This window comes from Fusarium poae, chromosome 4 (genome assembly GCF_019609905.1).
Source record: "Fusarium poae strain DAOMC 252244 chromosome 4, whole genome shotgun sequence".
NCBI lineage: Eukaryota > Fungi > Ascomycota > Sordariomycetes > Hypocreales > Nectriaceae > Fusarium > Fusarium poae.
The window spans coordinates 301,773-322,982 of NC_058402.1; the positions used below are offsets into that span (position 1 = coordinate 301,773).

The 21,210-nt window shown below is 48.2% G+C and overlaps 7 protein-coding genes across 7 annotated transcripts; all 7 read right to left on the minus strand.

Annotated features, from left to right (window-relative positions):
• Positions 1 to 1,164: 1,164 nt before the first annotated feature.
• FPOAC1_010197 (uncharacterized protein) lies at positions 1,165 to 3,255 on the minus strand (the record flags this gene model as incomplete). The annotated part of the gene is made up of 1 exon (XM_044854592.1): positions 1,165 to 3,255. One exon carries the CDS (start codon positions 3,253 to 3,255, stop codon positions 1,165 to 1,167), a length of 2,091 nt encoding a protein of 696 aa, XP_044701905.1.
• A 332-nt stretch (positions 3,256 to 3,587) lies between these two features.
• On the minus strand, positions 3,588 to 5,192 carry FPOAC1_010198 (uncharacterized protein; the record flags this gene model as incomplete). Its single annotated transcript, XM_044854593.1, has 5 exons — positions 3,588 to 3,687; positions 3,748 to 3,854; positions 3,901 to 4,272; positions 4,318 to 4,957; positions 5,020 to 5,192. The coding sequence occupies 5 exons, from the start codon at positions 5,190 to 5,192 to the stop codon at positions 3,588 to 3,590; spliced, it is 1,392 nt and encodes a 463-aa protein (XP_044701906.1).
• Positions 5,193 to 5,708: 516 nt separating this feature from the next.
• FPOAC1_010199 (uncharacterized protein) lies at positions 5,709 to 6,929 on the minus strand (the record flags this gene model as incomplete). The annotated part of the gene is made up of 3 exons (XM_044854594.1): positions 5,709 to 5,917; positions 5,969 to 6,674; positions 6,726 to 6,929. 3 exons carry the CDS (start codon positions 6,927 to 6,929, stop codon positions 5,709 to 5,711), a joined length of 1,119 nt encoding a protein of 372 aa, XP_044701907.1.
• Positions 6,930 to 8,437: 1,508 nt separating this feature from the next.
• On the minus strand, positions 8,438 to 9,436 carry FPOAC1_010200 (uncharacterized protein; the record flags this gene model as incomplete). The annotated part of the gene is made up of 2 exons (XM_044854595.1): positions 8,438 to 8,990; positions 9,039 to 9,436. The coding sequence occupies 2 exons, from the start codon at positions 9,434 to 9,436 to the stop codon at positions 8,438 to 8,440; spliced, it is 951 nt and encodes a 316-aa protein (XP_044701908.1).
• Positions 9,437 to 10,190: 754 nt separating this feature from the next.
• Positions 10,191 to 11,270, minus strand: FPOAC1_010201 (uncharacterized protein; the record flags this gene model as incomplete). Its single annotated transcript, XM_044854596.1, has 1 exon — positions 10,191 to 11,270. The coding sequence occupies one exon, from the start codon at positions 11,268 to 11,270 to the stop codon at positions 10,191 to 10,193; it is 1,080 nt and encodes a 359-aa protein (XP_044701909.1).
• A 5,677-nt stretch (positions 11,271 to 16,947) lies between these two features.
• FPOAC1_010202 (uncharacterized protein) lies at positions 16,948 to 17,871 on the minus strand (the record flags this gene model as incomplete). Its single annotated transcript, XM_044854597.1, has 1 exon — positions 16,948 to 17,871. One exon carries the CDS (start codon positions 17,869 to 17,871, stop codon positions 16,948 to 16,950), a length of 924 nt encoding a protein of 307 aa, XP_044701910.1.
• A 656-nt stretch (positions 17,872 to 18,527) lies between these two features.
• Positions 18,528 to 20,109, minus strand: FPOAC1_010203 (uncharacterized protein; the record flags this gene model as incomplete). Its single annotated transcript, XM_044854598.1, has 3 exons — positions 18,528 to 19,407; positions 19,457 to 19,580; positions 19,629 to 20,109. The coding sequence occupies 3 exons, from the start codon at positions 20,107 to 20,109 to the stop codon at positions 18,528 to 18,530; spliced, it is 1,485 nt and encodes a 494-aa protein (XP_044701911.1).
• Between the last annotated feature and the right edge of the window lie 1,101 nt (positions 20,110 to 21,210).

The following is a 21,210-nucleotide window of genomic DNA, read 5'->3' on the forward strand; positions in this document are numbered from 1 at the left end:
CTTTGAGATTGGACTGACTCAATTGATGTCGGTCTGTAGGCATTGAGAGCAACGTATGTCAGGCTCGATCAACGTCGGGTCATTGGAACGGGTTGTCACAGAGCTCATTGAATACAAGACAGTGGAAAAGTACATTAAATAAGGGACTGGCTCAGCTCAATTGATGTACGCATTGGGAGCGACGCGATACTCTTGTCTATCAAGCTCAATCGATGATAGGGTTGCAGACTGTCTCAATTGATGCTGATAACTAGACATTAGCCAGCGACATTCACTATTCATATATGACAGAGTTTAATTAATGGTAGTTTATTAAAAACAGTCTTGCTTAGGCTTCTGCAGTAGAGCGCGTGGTAGATAGGAGACAGAGTCCATTAAACATGGAAGAGACTCAGTTGGCATTAGGGGTGTTATAGTGGTCTTGTCTTAATTGACGGTGGGTCACTGAGATGAACTCATTCACCTTGGGACTTTTGCCGTAGAGAGCATACATATTAGATGGAAGACTATGGATAAGTGTTTAATGAAGGTACTTAATTGATATACGAAGATCTAAGTTTGTTTGCCAAAGCTCAATTAATGGCTGGTCATTGTTATGCGTGGAGAGACAACCTGACTGACATCGGACAGAAGGGCCCGTCCGTGGTGAACCGCTTTGAGGTGATACAAGACAATGCTGCGATATTCATAACGATGAACTGCACATAGCGAAGGTCATACTTTGGCTATAAATCGAAGCCGAGAAAAAGTTAGCAGGTCGTACAGAGAATACATGGTCTTGTTTTTGTCATTGAGGAATGGTAGGCGGCCAACTAGACAAGTCTGTTAGACAAGGGACTTAATTAATGGTAGATAGTGATACTTTTATATATTACATATTAATTAATGAATGCTCAATTAATAAACATTCAAGCAATAGACATTTAATTAATGGTCGCTCAATTGAAGATGGTTCATTGATGAAGGGCTTGACCAAAGCCAACCATTAACTGTTCACGTTCAAAGGCATACTCAAGGTCAACGTTACTGTTTTATTATTCACTTATTCTTTAATACTCTTATAGCACTGAATCAAGAATCCAACTGACTTGAGAGGCATTCTACTCAAGTGTCCTATCTTCACTTCCACCCATCCCACCTTCAACATAACCACCAAACACTCAATCATGACCGAACAACCCACAACCCTCCATTCCCATAAACCTGATCCCTCATCTCCGCGCCCTCACTCCTCACACCAACCCAATGCGACGGCACTCTATCCAACCCACCCTGCACAGCCCCCGCCGCGTCACCAAGTCTCTCTTTAAACCCTCTGTCACTCTTGGCCGCCCTCGTCGCAGACAGGTTCACCTCTGCACCCCAAGCTTCCCTGCCCAGACTCGCCGTAGTAGTCATTACATCGCGAGAGTGCTCCTCTACAATGTCTTGGTCCGACGTTGCGGCGTGTAGGTAGCCCATAAGCATGACCTTGATCCTCATGTCAAAGAACAACGTGTCTTCAAAGTCATGCAGGATGTGAAGGCATACTTTGTTTCGCTGGACGACTCCCGGTGGTGCATTTCGTAAAGGTGCGATGGTGACGATGGCTTCGTGCCAGTCATCGTCAAAGTCTTCGATCGGCGTGTTGGGTATGATGCGCGCCCATGCTGCAAAGACACCGCCCATGCGCATCTTGACATCGTCTCCGACTTCACTCAGATTCGCAGTCGGAATGCCGTACTCCCTCGTCGATATCCCCGTCCCTCGCACAACTTTGCCAGCGAATTTATAGGGAAACGGTGCTTCAGGCCCTTCATCGTTGCCAATAATCTGCAACGGGCCGTCGAGACCACCCCCCGTAACCAAGGGATCATACCGTCCTGCTTTCCCATTCCTCCAAGTCTCACTCACAGCATTCCCCAAGCCTGTTTTGTGATACGCTGTGTGCGCGACCTTTTTAATCGCTGCGTTAGACGGTGTCAGTCGCTTGGCTCCCTGCTCGACGACTACACCTGCGACGCCGGTGTACTTCTTGGCAACCTGTGATCCAATCGTGGTAGCGACTTTGATGCCCATCTCCAAAGGCATGGTACTGAGACTCGATCCCCGAACGGTGCTCACGTCTGTGGATGTGCTGGCTATGCGAAACACGGGACTTCCGCAGAGGATCTTCTTGTTATCTTCTCCAGCGCAGACGACGAGGCGAAAGTATCCATCTGTCGCTGCAGCAGGGATGCGCACAATGTGTGTTTCTCTTGGGATGTGGTTCTTCAACTTCCCCGAGGCTTTCTTGACGAAACGTTTAAAGTCGCGCTGAATGCCACGCTCGTCGGCTTCGGGGAGATGCTCAACACTGGCTCTTGTAGCGGGCGTGACGTTGAGCCAGGTCCCCGTCGTGCCCATCAGGGCTTTGAGGGACATGCCCACGTTGCCTGAGTAGCCTTTTTGTTGCATCCATATCGTCCTTGTAGGTGGAAGAGGTTCATCTGAGAGGATAGTGATGGGTACGGATGTAGCGGGACCGCGATACCAGATTAAAGCGTGAGAGTGACGAATGATGCTGAAATGCTTGTTCGACTCGGCAGGATGACTGATGAGACCGCCTGCAAAGTACTGTGCTTCTCCCAATGCGGCTTTCCATTTTGATGAATCTTTGGGTTGTTCTTCTTGTGTTGACAGGGCAGCCGAGAGGGCTGAAGAACTCTTGACACGACGAATCTCGTGCGCTGCTGGGGTGAAGTCGTTTGACAGCGTTGGACTCAGTCCTGGACTGAGCGATGTTGGAGTGGGAATGTCATCGACGACAAAGTCAACCTGGTGAGTCCCTCTTGGGTCCAAGAAGCCTGATTGCTGAGGAGCGTGAGCACCAGTGAGGTTTGTCGCAGAGCGTACAGGTCGAAGAGGTCTTTGAGGAGGGGGAGGAGGAATTAGAGAGGGGTTGTATGAAGGCGAAGAAGGATTGTAGGGGTTTGGAGTGGGACTGTATGGAGCTGGAGGAGGGTTGAATGAGCTCTGAGACGGACTGTATGCGCTTGGAGAAGGTTGAGAAGGATTATACGACTCAAAGTGAGTCTTGAAAGAAGGTGAAGGACACGGTGAAGTAGACGTAGACGTAGACGTTGGTGGTGCATACGCGGAGCCGAATTGCGACGAAGGATAAGCACTGTACACGGGCGGCGGAGTCGGCGGCGGCGCAACGGGCTTCCGTAGGAATTGCGGAGGGGCCGGATATTTGTCCATCTCGGAAGGTGAAGCTGGAAAGTAAGGATTCATTGTGTATTACCTGGAAACTCAAAAAAGTTGACGGGAAGAGGATATTCAAGGAGAACTGAGTTGAGGTATGCGCATCAGATTAGAGGCCAAGGAGAAATTGCACCGTGTTGGTCAATCAGGGGTTAATATTGACACAGTATCCAGACAAAGAATGTTTCCATCGAGACTTTTAATTGTTTGATACGGGGAAGCCAAGCGAGATGGGACATGGGTATTTATAGATGGATGTCTTGTCATTCATGGGTTTATTTATTTATGCTTAAGTTTTTAAATAGACCGCCGTCACTCGGTTGGGTCACAGGCTCAATCACGCTCGGTTGGGGCAGCTTTAATTAAGCTGCAGACACCAAAGCTTCCATCTCGTCCAATTCCCTGGGGACATCTGTCAAGTTCTCATGTCCAGTCTCGGTGACGAGAATGTTGTCCTCGATTCTATTGACAGCGATTAGCAAAATTGGCATCCATAGCGTGACGGTGGCCACCACAACTTACCGGACTCCACCAACATCCCAGTACTTGTCCAGGACGTCCTTGTTGATGAACTTGCTATGCGCGGGGTCCTCGAGATAAGGATCGATGATGAACTTGCAAAAGTAGATCTGACAATGTTAGTAATTATGCCAACACCGCTACTCAAAAACTTACACCAGGCTCAACTGTGACAACACTACCAGCTGGGAGCTTGCCTCTCACGCGCAAGTATCGGAAGAGCTTATCCTTATCGGCAAAGTTGGGGTTGCCACCAGTGTCGTGGGTGTCCATGCCGAGATAATGACCCAGACCGTGAGGGAGGAAAGCAGCACTTGTGCGAGCCTTGAGGATCTCGTCCTTATCACCCTGGAGAATACCAGCCTCGAGAAGACCATCAATGGCAATCTGGTGAGCAAGAACGTGCACGTCATCCCATAGAACACCCTCCTTGAGGACGTCTATGCAGGCCTTTTGCATCTTGAGGACCGTCTCGTAAATGTGACGGGATTCCTTGGTGAACTTGCCCGACAGAGGGAATGTTCGTGTCTAACAGGTCAGCTCAATTCTGACACCACAACAGAGTACACTCACGATGTCGGCAGCGTAGTTGTTGTACTCGCAACCAGCGTCCATCAGCAGGTTGAGCTTGCCCTCTGTAGGAGCGTCGTTTCCGACGTAATGCAGAGTAGCGGCAGCCCTTCCAGCAGCAGCAATAGGATCATACGACATCTTCTTGCAACCGTGGGCCATGCATCGCTCGTAGAAAGCGGCCTCCAGCTCCTGCTCGTTCTTGGCAGCCTTTGCCTTGGCAAAGACAGCTCGGTGTCCAATGCCAGAGATATAGTTGGCCTTTCGCAGCATAGCGACCTCGTACTCGTCCTTGACCACACGCGACACCTCGATGGCGTTCTTGAGGACGTCAAAGTTCTTGTCGCCAAACTCGATAAAGGATACATGATCAGAGACTTGCTTCGCGATGGCAAAAGCGGAGGCTTTGGGGTTTTCGGCGCCGAGGTGGGCGAGGGTAGCGTTGAGCTCGGTGGTCAGCTTGACCTCGTCGACGTCGTACTGCGAGAGGGCTTCGTCGATGCTAACGGGGAGACCGGACCAGATGACGTCGTCGGGGTTGATGGGAGGAATGAAGAGGATCGATTTCGAGGATTGGATGTCGTAGATAAAGTGGCTATCGGGGAGGTTGCAGCCGGTGAGGTAGTAAAAGTATCGTCGTTGACTGTTTTGGCGGATGATGATCAGAACATGTCTTTGGAGAGATAAGAAGCTTGGGTGACGCACCGGAAAGGTTCGGGCTCGTCGCTATCCTCCATCATGCGAGTCAATTGACTCTCGAGGTAGATAATACCGTTGGCATCGGGTACGTCTTTGCGAATGAGGTCGACGACGCGCTTGGCATGGGCTTTGCCTGGGTATTTGCCCTTGAGGACGGCATCGTAGTTTTCGGCGACCATGTTGCTGGAGGAAGCTCTAACGGTTTCGAGGCGGGGTGTTTTCGACGATGTATGTCGCGCGCGGATGTCGAGTCTATGTCGTGTAGCTCTCAAAGTCGAACAAGAGAGAAAAGTTGTTGATGGAGAATAAAAACGAGGATACGACCGAGATAAAGACAACCCCGCTATCAACCTCGGAGTTTTTGTTATGACGGAAGTCATTCACGAAACAGGAAGCTCCTTGCGTTTTAGTGGTCGCAGTTCGCTAATTGCCTTCCCGTTACAGGTGGCTTCGGTAACTGTGGGGGTCGGTTGTTAACGGCTTGTGCAGGGACAAACCTCCCCTGATGGATGACAGATGGGAATAAAATCGGATGATAAAAGATTGCACGATGAAGAGATGGAACAATTGGAGGACGGGTTATCAATTATCCATTAGGGGGACCAACAGTTCAAAAAATAAATGCATTTGAAGCTATGTACATGTGAATGATGCGTAAACAAATTAAGTACAAGTCCAGCTCAACTCAATTGAGCTCATTCAGAAAGAAAGTCAAAAATGGCGTTATAAGTAAACGTATGCGAGTATCCAAAGTTCAATCCATGTCCAGCACCTGGAACGACAGTCGTGTTGAATCGCGAAGCTTGAGTGAAGAATTGTTTAGAGTAGTCGAGCAATGAAGGAAGCTTGACGCCCACGCTGGTAGTCGAGTAACAGTTGTCGCCGCAAAAGGGAATGTCGCGTGCTGGAGCTTGTTAGTGTATGTCACTTGCCAATTCAATCGGGATTGACTTACATCCTGTCACAATATGGACTGGACCAGTATATGTGTTGTTCACACTCGCCGGCGCACCAAGAGTCAAAAGCTCACCAGGTGTAACAGGCTGACCCTTCTCGAAAGCCACCTGCAAGAACTCGGGATCGAAATCACCCTCCGCAAAGAAATTAATCTGTACGCCTACAGTGGATGCGGGAGCGACGTATCCAGGAGGATAAATAGGTGAGTCCACGACGGGGACAAAGTTGGCTGCGAGCGCAAACCAGGGCAGGTAAGCTGTCGCCTGAGTGAAACCCGTAAGAACGATAGCGTCAGTGAGCTCGGGGCTTTCGTTGGCGAGGGCGTAGGTAATAACAGAGCCGAATGAGTGGCCTAGATGGACGACGTTGGAGTATCCGCCGCAACCGACACCAGGAAGAGATCCTTCACGGGCGTGCTTGGTGAGGGCTTTGAGAGCTGCGATCTCGAGAAAGACTTGGATCTCGTTGACGGGGTTGCCCTTGGATGAAGCGCCGATGCCGGGACGGTCCCATGTTAGGGTCGAGTAGCCGTGCTCGTCTACCGCGCGGGCGACATAGCTGTAGTTGTAATTATTGAAGGGAAAGTCCCAGTAGCTTCTGTCAAAGCCAATACCGTGTGTCATGATCTGAAGTTGATCTCCACGGCCGGCATCGGGTTCGCAGTATGTAGCGGCGAGGTCATATGTACCAGTGACATTGGCTTTCTACTACAAGTCAGCATCAATTCAAGTGAAGTTAGTTGGTGAATGACTTACACCAGTCTGCACAGTTAAAGGGTATGGAGTACCACCCTGCCGAGCAAGATTGATGGCAAAGTTTGTAACATCAATCTCCGTCACAGGTGCCTCAATGCTAAAAACTGCATTCTCCGAGGTGATTGACACGGGGACTGTGATGTTTGTGCACTTGCGCGCCGAAGCAGCGGCAATAAAAGAAAAGAGAGCCAAAGATTTGATCATGATGTAGTAATAATAATAATACCCTCTGTGGGTTTTAAAGGATTGGAAGAAGATAAGACACAAGGGGGATGAACTGACACATTGTTATTCCCAGATGGCGATCACGGCGACACTTTATACAAGACATGAAGAGGTGAAATTACAAATTGTTCGTCATCCGCTGATCGACCCTGCACACAAACGGCGGAACTAAACTAGACTGCATTAGAAGAGCTGCAGTAGTTTTTTTGTGTCAGTCAGTCTGTCTGTTTGTATTTGTTGTTTCTTACAGTCTGTCTTGCCATCTCATCCATCCATGACGGCTCCTGTCATGTGGAGTGGTCCGACCATCATCGGGGGCACTGACACTATCACTGTCTGGTTTGCAGTAGTACAAGTTGAGCATAGTCAACCAACCGGAGAATAAACACACGGACACTAGCATGCGGGCTGTCTATTGAGATCTTCCCTCGCCTTGTCGCAGCTAATGTTAGAGGTCCATTAAGTTGCTTCCTCGTACATAGACTTACCTTGAAAGGATGAAGCAACGGGAGGACCTTTTCAGAGATTGCAGAGTCCACTCGGTGAATGCAGAATGCAGTCTACTGCACGTTAAGAAAGTCTAGATCTCTTTTTTCTTCTTCTCTAATTTGTAATTCCCTTGCAGAAGGTTATGCAGCATCGTCCTTGTTTCTTACTTGCCACTTTTGTAGCTGAACGGGTATGTAGTCTAATAATGCTGACTGTGAATACCCGCTTACATGCATTCAAGACAAGACAAGACAAGACAACTCAACCCGGAGAACAGGGAATAAATGATAAATTATTTCGGGAACCAGCCTGCCAATTGACTCAAAGACGATGCGTCTGGACCGTTGCAGCCCTCTCCCCTTGCAGCGGATTGTGATAGGCATGACTATCAACTGAGACAAACACACTGACCGGTACACTAACTTGCAAACCAGCTAAAAGTACCGGGTCTATTTTGTTCTAGCGCCGGATGTAATTTATAACAGCGGGGGGCGCAAGCAAGAGCGGAATTAAGACGAGTGTGTTTGGTCTTGATGTCAGAGTCGCAGCAAGTTACCATCATGGACATGATTGACGTGATGAGAGTGTCGTGCAGTATTCTCAATTGAGGCTAATAAAAGCCAATCGCCGACAGACCAATTCATGGGAAAGTCTTACAAGGACATGAGAAATGTATTCCGCCGTTGCCGGTCTTGGTAGTCTGGATCAATCTCAAACACACACGGCTGGCGATGATCCAGATGAGCCACTGCCGAGAACAAACTAAGACGCTGCCATGTCGTAAAAAGAGCCATTCATAATACATACAGCTAGATCAATTGACACTCGGGCCTCGATGCGAAACACTTGGACCAATTGGGCAAACATGTCGCGCAAGTTGTCAAAGCTGCGAGTCTCTTATCCAAGTTCCACCGAGTTACACATGTTACCAAACACCAAACATCAACACAAACACATACAAACATTCATACAATTGCTATCACTAACAAAAGCTCAATTCACAGCTCATCCTTCTCATCAAACTCCGTCTGCAACTGCATCGCCATTCCCAGCGCTGCAAACCCCCCCATGTGCATCGCCTGCAATACACTCCTAAGCATAGTCGCCGCATCTCCAAATGCAAAGCACCCCTTCAAGCTCGTCTCATTGAAGGGGGCTTCTACTTTAATATCCCCCGTGGGTGTTTTCTCGAGACCCAATTGCTCTGCGAAAGGCGCCGCTTGTACCACGTTGGGGTGATTGACGACAAACCCTTCTACCTTGGACGTTCCATCCTCAAAGGTGATCTTGACAGAAGGCCCCCCGTTGACGAGCGCGAAGGAAGTAATCTTGCGGTCATCGTAGTGTACTTTGCTGCTATGAATCTTGGATTGAATGGGCTCGATGAGAGAGGTGTTGGTGTTGGTGTAGACTGTTACTGAGTGGGAGAGCCGTTTGGCCATGGGCGTGATGTGAGCGAGCATGTCGGCGTTGGAGATCATACCGCCAGCAAAGACACCAACAGACTCTGCTCCTCGTTCCTCAAAGCCATGGCAGTAAAGACAATGGAAGCTGACAAGTATTAGCAGGCACTCCTCCATATCGAACGAGTTCACTTACATGCCCCGTCCCCAACAATCCGGATAACCCTCGGGCAAACCGTCAAAAACATCCCTCACACCAGTCCCAAGACCAAGTTTCCTTCCTTTATACGTATTTCCCTCCTTATCAACAGCTTCAAAGATGTCATCGTCCGTCTTGCGAACGGTAGCTACAGTAGCAGACTGGAACTCGACGCTATGGTAGCGCTTCTCCAGATCTTGGCGGGCTTTGGCCCGGAAGGAAGCTGGATCTACGTGATCGAAGCCGAGAACGTTGTGCATGTGTTTTGTAGGGGCGTTGCGATATATGCCTGAGTCGAGGATGAGGACTGAGTAGACTTGGCGGGCGAGGGTTGAGGCCATGGAGAGGCCGGCTGGACCACCACCGATTATGAGGACGTCGTAGAGTTTGGACATTTTGGATAGCAGATCAATTGCAGTGAGTGATTCTGGTAGTCTGGATGTATTATTGTCTTGATGGGGTTCTTCATTATATACACAGAACGGAGAGATGTAAAAGGTTCCGATCGGAGACTTTGAGTATGTATTCTACGGGTAGAAAAAAGACGCCGAAGATACTTGGTTCCATTCTTCTTTCATTTATATACGTCGTTTATTTATTTGAGCTTGTGCGACTGGATATGCTCAATTGAAGACTTGGTTGCTAAGGCAGCGGCTCATTTCACGAGTGAGGGCATCGCAAGATCATCAACATTTAGACAGTGAGGTCAAGTCGCGCACTCCCCTCGGCCTCAGGCACATCGAAACGCATACGAACTGTATGATAGAAGATCAATTAATTCACTCAGAAGCATTTAATTCACACAGCATCATCACGTCAACGAGTATTAATGCCCCAATCCGGAAACAATTCTGGACCTATTTATTGTACACTATGTACCAAGGTATAAGACAGAAAGAAAGCCCGGCCGGGACTCTACATAAAATAAAAGAGAACATCGCTTTGACAAATGCAAGCAAGCAGGTTTTCCACCGATCCAGTCACGATGCTCCAGCCTGTCAAAGGCGAGCACCAGCAACTGCATCACCCCAACATTCATAAACGCTCCGAGGTAAATGCAAGGGTTATAGAGGACCAGTCCGCGATGAGGCTCTCCCATCGTTGTTTTGTCTCGAGATCGCCAAAAGGCGTATCTCGAGTTCGGACCTGCTACGAGTCGTCACCCAGCACTACCCAAGCATCAGAAGTCGGAGTCGCTGCACCGTCAAAGACCTCCCGTTGACGAGGTCCATCGTCTAATTCGCTGTCGGAAAAGCAGTCATAGTCGGAAAGTATCTCGTCTGAGATGAGGTCTGGTGGCTGCGATGTATCGACGTCAAAGGAAGGTTGGGACCCGTCGAGCTCGTATATCACGCGCAGGGGAGCAAATGTGCGCTGTGATGGGCTCTGCGACGAGTCGGGAAGGGAAGTATCGTCGTCTGAAGAGGAGAGGAGTTGGGCGATGGTTTCATCACCGCCCAAATCAGTGAAGGAGAGGTCGAGATGTAGAGGCTGGTTGAAGCTGAAACTTTGGGAGCGCTTGGATTTGCGGGTTGGTTTGGCGGTGCGGATGGAGTAGATGGGTTCTTGGTGATTGATGCTGTCAAGATTGAAGCCCTCGCCACGAACTTGTTCATCGTCGTACAGCAGACCCATGCGATACAGCTCAGCAACTTGATCATCTTCAGTCATGGGCATTTTTCGGCCCAGGTAGACATTCCCTCTAGCCGTGGAAGCATCCCGAAACGCTTCCTCTCTTTCAAGTGTAGGTCTTCTAACGAGACGATATCGGTCGCTGGGGAGAGGGACCTTGCTTCTCGCTAGATCTCTCCCCTCCAGCTCATCGGAACCACCCAGTCCATTAGAATGGGCATGATTCCGGGCGGTGCGGTTACGGTGGACGTGTGTCCATCGTGGATTCGCGCGCTGCAGATTCCCTGTCGAGATCTCAAAGTGTAGGATCTTTTCGAGCTGAGGACGGCGCGCAGAAGCGGTGGTAGTATCCTGTTGACCACAGCGATGGCAAGTGGCTTCACCCCAATTCGACGTTGTGCACGGCAGTCCAGTGTCGAGGCATAGGTTCGCGCCTTTGTGCTGGGCTTGACGTTTGGCTGTTGCGCGGACAAAGTGATTCCGGGATGTATGGGCGCGGGCCTTGACGATACTAGGCGCTGAAGTAATGGGAAAGTGTTTACTCTGCGATATAGAAGCTGGGAGATCACCCGAGCTGTTGAGTAGCAAAGGATCCATGTTGAAGAAACGACGATTTACTTATAAGAGAAGAAGTATGTACTGATTAGATGGAAGATGAAGATGATGTGTCTTTTTAGTCAAAGGGCGTGACAGATGGCGTAAGACGTTGCGTGCTCGCACGAAAGGGCGCACGATTACTATGGGAAAGAATATGAAAGAGATAACTAGAAGACTCGAGGCGACAGTTTTAATATGGATTGTATCATGTTGACTCGAAGAGGCGTATTGAGTGCGATATCGTCTTGATTGGTTACCGGAGGAGTCATATGGCCCGTACTAGGGACCCCTGAACCACTGCATTACACTCACTAATCCTTGGTCAGGGTACCTAAACTAGGCTGAAGCGACGCTGGGCACGGGCTGTAGTAGGTACTTTGGGTTTGGGGTGTTGATGGCTCATAATGAACAGCTGTGACGTGACTCACTTGCTTGATCCGGGCATGGCCAGAGATAACCGAGTGGCGCAGTTGGACCGCCGTCTCCGGATTCATCAAGAGTCCTACAACAAGGAGTGCTCATGATAAGCAGGTTTTGAAGAAATGCCTTATCGTCGAGGCATAGAGCGAGGCGCATGATGTTGTGTAAACGTGGGGATTGCGCATCAAGATGCTGCTGTGCTAGGCAAAACATGCGTGTGACTGAATCGCGATTGGATAAGATAGCACGAATGGCTCACGCTGACGATAAGCAGAAAAGAGGGTGTCGTCACGGAAGTACCCTTTTCGTGTGTTTACACTATAAAAAGTACTTGTAGTTGCCTAGAGAATTGTCCGGGTGTTGGGTCTTCTACCAAGGTTCTTTCTTCTCTTCTTGTACTGTAGCCTGCTGACCAAGGTTCAAAGACAAAGACAAAGACAAAGACAGGGAAACAAAGCATGGATTCAAACCTGGGGAAAGCCAGTTTCTGAAACGGGACAAGGCATGAAATGACGATGGAGAGTTTGCTGTTTGTTATTGGTCCGTGGTGGAGCGTTGCATTGGGAGATTGTTTGATCACCCGATGGTGCAGAAAGTTGGACTTGACCAACGGTTGTCCAACGATAAACACACGATGCGATGATAAGGCAGCCGCAGATAAGAAATGTCCAAATGCGGTAATCCCTTGATTCGTTCACTGCATTTTTAACCTCCCCCCAGGTCTTGCATGGTGCTGCATTGACAATGTTTCCTGTAAACCAGGTAACCAAGGGTAGTTAAAAGGGACAGAGCCGAGATCCTTTACTACTACATTATTGACTCTTCGCGTGTCTGTACGCCTTGTACTATTAGGAAGGACTGTGTTGATTGAGGGTGCCGTAACCGTATCAACATTGTCAACCTAACTGTAGCTCAGCCGCTGCATTCTACTCCCCCGGTGCATTTTTAACCCATCCCAAAGTCTCCATTGTGTTGCCTGCACTATGTTTACTAAACGAGGCAACCAATACACCCAGTCCTTTACCATTAATAACACTTCCCACGCTTTATAGCCTCGTGGGACTACATTGATTGGAGGTATCAACTATTAAAATAGCAGAAAAAATGGCCTCTCAAGTCTTGGGGTATAAAAATAAGTAGTCTGAGAACTACAGTCTTATAAGCACAAGTGATTTACTAATTCCGTCTCTTATGCTTCCAGCGGTCAATTTTTCTGGTACCCTGAGGACAAGTAAAAGACCATCCATCATCATCTTTGGACTTGGCTCAAACAGCTCGAGAGAGGTTAAAATAAAGACTATTATTTTTAACAATCGTCACCTCACATCAATGCAACGCCAAGACGCCCAGCCTTCACTGCGATTTTAAGCTCTCCTATATGGTCTTGTACATTGACAAGGCGTCTCGAGATTTGACCAAAGCATCCACTTTCTGAGGGTGAGGCAAATGTTTCTCTGTATTTTTAACCTCTCCTAGACTACCTATTGAGCTACGGATAAGCTACCCTGGTGCTACCTGGGCACTTGGGGGCGAGACATTCACTGCAATTTTGACCTCCTCCACAGTCTTGCACAAGGTGAGTGCATTACCCGTAGCAATGATGTCAGGAATGAACGCATTTAAACTCATTGTACTGCATTTTTAACCTCTCTCTGGTTGTTATCATACATATCCAAGTCATGTCCCCTGTACTGATCTTACGTCCAATGTTCATCCTTCTTCACACCTGGGATTGAAACCTGTTCTACAATTCACCTCCCCCAAACAATTATAATTGCATTGACTGAAGCGAATGTTGAGAGCAATCCAATTGATACATTAAGTTCTTTGCTTCATTTTTAGACTCCAAGGGTGCCAGACGCAAGACCAGCCCTGGTCAACCTGAACATAACGATGGGCTGGAGACAGGTCCCCACCACTTCTTCACTGCACTTTTACACCCTCCCGAGGGGATAAGGGTGCAAAAGGGAAGGTGTACAAGTCAATTGACAGTGTTGTTCCAGTTCAATTCTCAATAGTCAATTGAAAAGTGACATTTTCTTAGATTGTACTGAGGAAGAAGTGGTGGCGCTTTTGTATCTACGAGATCTCTTTGAACTTTACCGACAAAACATTGATGTTGACTCTGTTATCCTAGGCAAGGCAAAGACTCAGTCTGGTTATAGGTCATCTTCCTTCTAGAATTCTTATTACGTCTTGAAGAGAGTCTTTTTTTCTTCGGTTTCCGTAGAGGTAATTTAATTTATGCCGGGTGCCGGTTTACCTCCGGTGTTCGTTCGGAAACCCGGCCGGGGCTTCCAGAAGCGGAAGTGGAGGGCAACTCAATTGGCTCCGGACAGAGTGGTCCTGTCCTCTACTGCAATTTTGGCCCTGCCGAAGCTGCTAACTTGCCTAACCTGATCCAGTCTTTCACTCTTCGTTGTAATTCCAACTCCTCACAATAGTCTTGCCTTGTACCACGTTGACTGTAGCAATAATGCGGTCCATGACTTCTTTACTGCATTTTTTACTCCATCAGGTTGTCGTTGTGTGTTCAAGGTGGCCTGGGCTTGTCTTGCGTCTTCGAAATACAATACCACACCGACCGTACCACTGCATTTTTAACCCCTCTCAAAGGTCTCGTACTGCATTGACGGCTCCGCAAAGCCGATCCAAGCATTGTTGACAGCACGGGATAGAAAAGAGACGAATCAATGTCCCATGCCTTGTGTGATTGCAGTGACTGGAGGTTAGCGAAGATTACAAATAATGGCATCCATAGGAGATGTTTACTGCATTTTAACCTTGCTCCATCGGGTGGCATCTTGGCTGTCGTTTTAGCTGTCGTTTTAGCTGTCATTCACTGCAATTTTAACCTCACCCAAACTACCTAGTAACTGTCTCATCGCCCACTAGCAAGCTTCACTACAAATTTGACCTCATCCAAGGAAGACTGTATTAATTGAAGCAAAAAATACCAGAAACGAACCATGTGTTAGGCGACTTATTCATTGCATTTTTATCTCTCGTGAGCTGTTGAGTTGTGCCCAAATCACACGAATAAGTGGTGGTGTCTGGGCTTCAACACAATTTGAACGTCACCGAGGCGTAAAGTTGTACTGCAAACAGCATTTCATATCAATTGAGGCATAATAAAAGCACAATGCGATATCTTGAGCAGTATTTCCCTGGTTCAAATTATTGTTTCGTTTCTTAATCAAGTACTATACTATTCTTATGCAAGTGATTTCTTGCTGCCAGCCTCGTTGTCGCCTAAAGTATTGTGCGTCACTGCATTTTAAGCTCTCTCAAGCCCATTTCTGTTTTTTTCCATCTACCCAAGGGTGATCATACATCTTAAAACATTTTTTAATATGCAGCAAGGCAGATTTATTATAATTATAGCGTTGCCCAAGCTGTTGAGTTATGTTCAGATTATCCTGCGCTGGTCTTGCATTCGATGTCTACCCTATTCCTTCTAAACACCCGGGGGCAAAACCTTCACTGCAACTTTGACTTCACTCAACAGTCTTGAACAACGACAGCCTGGGAGAGGTTAAAATTGCAGTGAAGACGTCGCCACCAAACAACTGCTTTGACACGGCTGAATTAATTAATGCAGTTGCTATTGACCTATATTGCAACACCGGAAAGATTTCACTGCGATTGTAACCTCCCTCAAGGCATTCCCTAGAACTGCAGCCACAACGCCTCTCAAAACAACGGAGACATCCGACAAATGTGAATGCGACTCGTGACCAATGTTTCTTGGAAATACTGTATCGACTTGCTGTCATCCGCATTATTGGCGCATTGTGTTAGAAGAGCTCTGTTTACGTGATTCGGTTAATTGACTACTGTCCGTGTAAGTGAACATTGGCCTTGTTTAGCTTACCCTCAGGCTCTGTTGCCAACCACACTCTCCACGCATTGGAACCTCATCGTCGCTAAAGACAGGGAAAGATATGCATTTAGCTCTTGCAATCTACAGATCTTACCAGGATTTATGTTGATGATGAATACTACCACACGGCCTTACTGAGCTCTGAGAATTGTTCTTTTTATTGTATATTTTGCTAGGTCAATACTGTCTAGTACTGGTCGTCTCTCATTGGAAAGCTACCTGGGGGATGCGGTGGTTTTATACAGTCGGTTTCACTGCATTTTTAACCTCCCTCAAGCTGTCATATGTCCAGTGGTCTTATAAAAGGCTGATTTTATGTGCAATGCATTTTTTCTCGTCTGCTCTATTCGATGGAGCTTGGGGAAGGTTAAAATTGCAGTGTACCATCCAGAGCGAAACAACCTGGTGCCCTCGCTGGTTTTGTCTGAGCCACTGTAACTTAACCCAGTTCAGGCTACAGGCACCCGCTAACGCCAAAACGAACCGTCGGGTCAATTACATCCTCAACTTGACAATAAACAACCACGTTCAGAGATATTTAAAAGTAAAATGGCGACAAATGGGATCAACGGGCTTCCATATTGAGATCGCCAACTTCATTTCTAACTTCCCTAAGGCTGTTGTATGTCAGAATCTGCATGAGGCTGATTTGTTGTGCAGACATCTTCTTTTCGTCTGTTCAGTTCAGTTCAGTTCGACGGAGCTCGAGCGACCTACGTTAAAATCGAAGTGAATTGTAGGACTAGTGGGCCTAGCCATTGATGGACCACTGTAACCCAGTCCTACACCAAAATGAACCACTCTCAACCGACAATAAATAACTACATTTAATTGAGTACTCCTACTGTTTAACCTTAATATCTATCTTTTTTAACGTAAAGAATTATGTTTCTTCTCTACAGATATTGCAGAATATGTGTTATTTACGTAATCTTGATGGATCTTGCTGGCCTTGTGGCTTTAATGAACTCTGCGCATTACTCTACTGTCACACTCTTCTGGGTTACCTTGTTCAATTCCTTGTCATTGTCTAACCCGAAAACCAATTGCCAATTTGAGACTTTCACTGCATTTTTAACCTCTCTTGACTCTTGAGCCTTTATGCAAGGACTTGCATAAGGCTGATTTATTATGCAGATGTTTTCTTCTCGTCTGTTTAGTACGACGAAGCTTGGGGGAGGTTAAAATTGCAGTGAAACTGCGTCACTAAAACACACGTCAAACTCAGCCTCAGTCCCCTGTAACCCGCCCAGCTACAGTGCAGTCAGTCTTACATGCATCAACACCAAAACGAGCCCATCGCATCCATCTCGGGCAACTTGACAATACACCCCCCACATTCAAATTGAGTACTCCAAGACTCTCATATCTAAACTACTCTCCAACCTTGAAGTCCATCTTTTCAAGATACGTCTTTACATCAGTGAGTTCAATCCCCCTCTCCGCATTAAAAGTCCCCTCCTTGGGCCACGCCACACCTCGTCCCTGCGCAAACGAGTATCTATACTTGATCATCTCGTTATCCGGTTCATCCTGCGCTTGTTTCGTAAGAATCTCAAAATCCCATAATTCGCGCTTGAATTTGGTGTTGAAATGAGAGTCCAGTAAATCCGCAAGGCGTCCGTAGGTAAATGTGTCGCCGGCGATATAAACAGGTCGGCTCCCGATTCCGCGCGGGTCGAGAATTAACTCTGCTGCAACACGACCAATGTCGGGAGGTGTGGTAAGGGTGATTTCTGTTTCCCAGCTTCCTAGCCCGCGAACTATTTTTTGGGATAGGTCAACGACGCCAAAGTCGGCGCGGAATAGGAAGCTCATGAATAGGCCTGTCGACACAATTGTCCAGTCGACGTCGTTTTGCGCGCGTAGTCTATCGCGCGCTTCGACTTGCTTGTCGAATAAACCTTGTGATGTGCCTCTTCCAATGGCGTCGTAGTCCATGCCGAATTGCCATGGAAAGAAGCGCTTGATGCCTGAAGCGATGGCAGCGTCTAGGATCTTGAACTGCACGTCTGATGGCAAAGCCATACCTGTGCATGATACAACGACATCGTATTTAGCAAATATGGCTGCTAGGTCATCTACACTGGCAGCCGCAACATCGCCTGCTTGGAACCCGGCGTTGAGGGATTGGATATGTTGGATGAGCTTCCTCTTTTCGGGGGCGGCTGAGTCGAGGGTTGCCTGGCGCATAAGCACAGTGATTCGTTGGTGCTGACGCTTAGGATGGCTGGCCATGCCTTCGAGAACGCAGAGGCCTAGTTCGCCTGCGCCTAGGATGAGGATGTTTTGGGACATTGGTATGGAAGGGTCGTTGAGACGGTTCAACGCTTGGAGATTTTTAATTGAGAGTTCAAGAGGCGTTTCGGTCATGGTAAACAAGGTATATTTAAGCTATAGTTTACAACGTCGTTGCATTTCCATGATTGTCGTGATGGTGGTGTTGGCGGATCTTCAATTGCGAGAGGGGACGAATGAGATCTCATGGGACTTACGCTGACTTACCCATAAATCCGCTATCTCCATTTCCGCTTCCTCCCAAGTCCATGTTCCCAAAGAGATGAACTGACATAATCACCGATTACCAATAAGACAAGATTGAATGCCAAGCCGTTGGGTAGAATGACCCAAAACGAGAACCCGTCTCTCGAAAAGGGCCACATCCCCCCCATCCCTTCAGGCCAGGAACAAACTTGCCGGAAGCGGAATGCTCTACAGAGTTTATCTCATTTCTAACCAGTCAATCATGAAGCCGATGAAATGGAGGAGTCATTAAAAGCGCTGGTCGCGTTATTAAACTTTCAGCTAAGAAATAGATTGACAAGAATGAATGACAGGCACAAAGACCCGTCGCCAAACAACGCCCACGCTTCCCAATGCAGACAAATCATCTTTTCACAACTCTGTTCTACCAAATCTCCTCTAACTATTGAATGAATGAACGAACAAATGAATCACTCCTTGACTGTGTTTTTGTTGGCAAACCCTACTCGGTTCTTCTTGAGGTCGAAAACGACAAATTGAGCCTTGAGGAGAATGTCTCCCAGGATGGCAAACCCAATACCCTCCGAGGTCTGGATGCCACCGTAGCAAACCGTTGAAGTAAGACGACCATAATTGATGTAATGGCCGGGGACCTTGCCGCGATAATTGCCAAAGCCAAAGTAGAAGCTGGGAAGCTTGGCTGTGCACGGGAAGACCCAAACACCATAGTCATTGTCGATGTAGGCGCCCTTGACCTTCTTGTAGTAGAACTTGACAAGGTAGTCGGGCAAGAGAAGAAGAGTGGTACCGGTATCGACAATAGCCGAGTACTTGTACTTGTGCCACGGTGCACCCTGAGCGACACGGAAGCCCTCGACGGTGATCTGCCACCAAGGGCTGTCCTTCTTCACAGAAACAAAACCCACAGATCCGTAGTACTCACTTTGGTTGAGGTACCCAAAGTTGTAGTTTCCAGCCATGCCCTTTTGCAGATTGGCAGTGAAGATGGGGACGTCCAAGGCGTCCTGTACTCGGTCAAAGTAGGTCTTTTGAGGAGTAGGTCGGACAGTGTTGAGACTCGACATGGCCAAACCCAGGATTCCATGAGCAAACTTGTCTGAAGCAATGCCGTCAGACACTTCAGTAGCAGACTGCACAGCCATGTTGTTGACATAGGTCCCTCCGACTCGCACTCTATCCTGGTAAACGATTCCGCTGGCACCAGTGCCGTCGCCGTACTTGATGCTCCATGTCTCGCCATTCAGTCGCTTGGATAACTTGGACTTGTCTGGTTTGTAGAGAATATGGCCCGCCTGATCAGGTTGGTACGTGTCGGTAGAAAAGACCCAGCTGTGAAATGTCAGTGTGCTCTATGAAGCAGCCGTGGAAGATGACTTACAGATCAGATGAGCCGGTATCAAAGTTCACGTAGGTTGTCTGCTGTGGACTACCAATCTGAATAGGGACTACGTATTGCGAGTCGTAGTACTGGGGAGGTGTCGCTGCTGCAGTGCCCTTCAATCCTGCAAGATGTCAGCCACGATCGACACATATGGGAGTTGAACTCTTACCAAGCTTGTTCTTCACAAGGGCTTGTTCATGATCGGCAATCTTCTTGAGCTCCTTATTCGGCAATGGCTTTCGGTATTTGTTGTAAGCATGAATGAGGGCAATCTCGGCGTGCGGCTTCTTGTATCGTGAGTTTGTGATCTGATCAAGCATGACCTTCTCTCCTTTGGCCCGTGGTACAAGGTGAGCTGAGTCGGGATCAGTCTCGGGATCAATAGCTCGGCCCTTCAAGCCCTTCCCCATTTCTATCTCCTCCAGTTCCTCGTGGTCAATGTCCTCCTCTTGTGTCCCGTCGATTGGGTCGCCATGGCCATCGCTTCGAATCGTAAGAGCCCGGGAAGCATCAACTTGAAGGTCAGTAGACCTCTTCGCTGTCCTCCCCAAAGGCTTCTCGGGATGGCCTCCAGCACCACCACGGATCTCATGAGGGATACCCGTGCTACAGCCGGCGAGTAGAAGAAAAGAAACCGTGCTGAATCTCATGGTGAAAAATGGATTAATGAAAAAGAGTTATGATGATTGTCAAGAGGCGAATCTAGAAGAAGGACGTGGTCTGATATTTTAAGACAATGAGTTGTGGATTGGGGAGGCGGTTGAGAGTTCCGGATCGAGGCTCGAGACAACTTCCCGGGCACTTTGAGGTCCCTAGCATGGCATTCTGGGCAAGTCTCGAGCTGATTGAAGCCATCCCAGAGAGCTTAACCTGGAATGTGGTCCGTGGAGAGTATGGGTTTGCGTGGAATGCTCCTGGATACAGTATAGTCTAGTATGGCATCTGCATTCCGTGGGCATGGAACTAGATGATTTAGACTCTTTTATGGATGCCACGAGTTGCGGCAAGAGAGCCATGACTGAGCCATGACTGAATTTGGCTTGCCACGTCCGTTCTTGGTTCCTGGTTCCTGCGTCTGATTTGTCTGAGTTTATCCCGATCCTGCAGGGTCTCCGTATTGACGTTGAGGGCGCTCTTGTCCAATTGTCAGGGTCCCGCGTTTATGTGTTGGAAGCAATTGAACCGGAGCGTCAACGACAATGGCTTGCCGACCATGCCTTTTGAAGCGATCAGCAGAATTTATGGACGGGATGAGGTGATAATGATGAAAAGGGCCCTCGATAGATCGCTTGATCTACAACAAAGTCATTGTTTTTATGCCTTTTCTTGCCCACGACAGGTCCAACATGGTCAATGCCAAGCGCTGTACCTGCATATTTCCGGGCATTTGACAGATGACGTCCAAGTTGTTGGCCGCGATGGCATGGATGGTGTGTCCTTGTCCTTGGCAGGACACCTTTGAGTTTGGAAGACTTTTCACAACCACAATCGCAGCGATTCCGATTTGTGAAGGCCCAAGCTCTCTTACCTTTGAGCCGTCCGGGTTGTTAGTCGTTTTGGTAGCTGTCACCTCGTAGATCCCATGTCTAATTCCTTGGTGTGATGTTGGCAACTCCGCGGCTGCGCGGCTCGATAAATAGCCTCATTTGTGCCAGTCTAGCAGGTCTCGGTCCCTCGCTTGAGGTGCCAAAGAATGCTCTGACTCGATATCGCGATGCTACCGGTGGTGGAGTTGAAACGCTGAGTCGTAG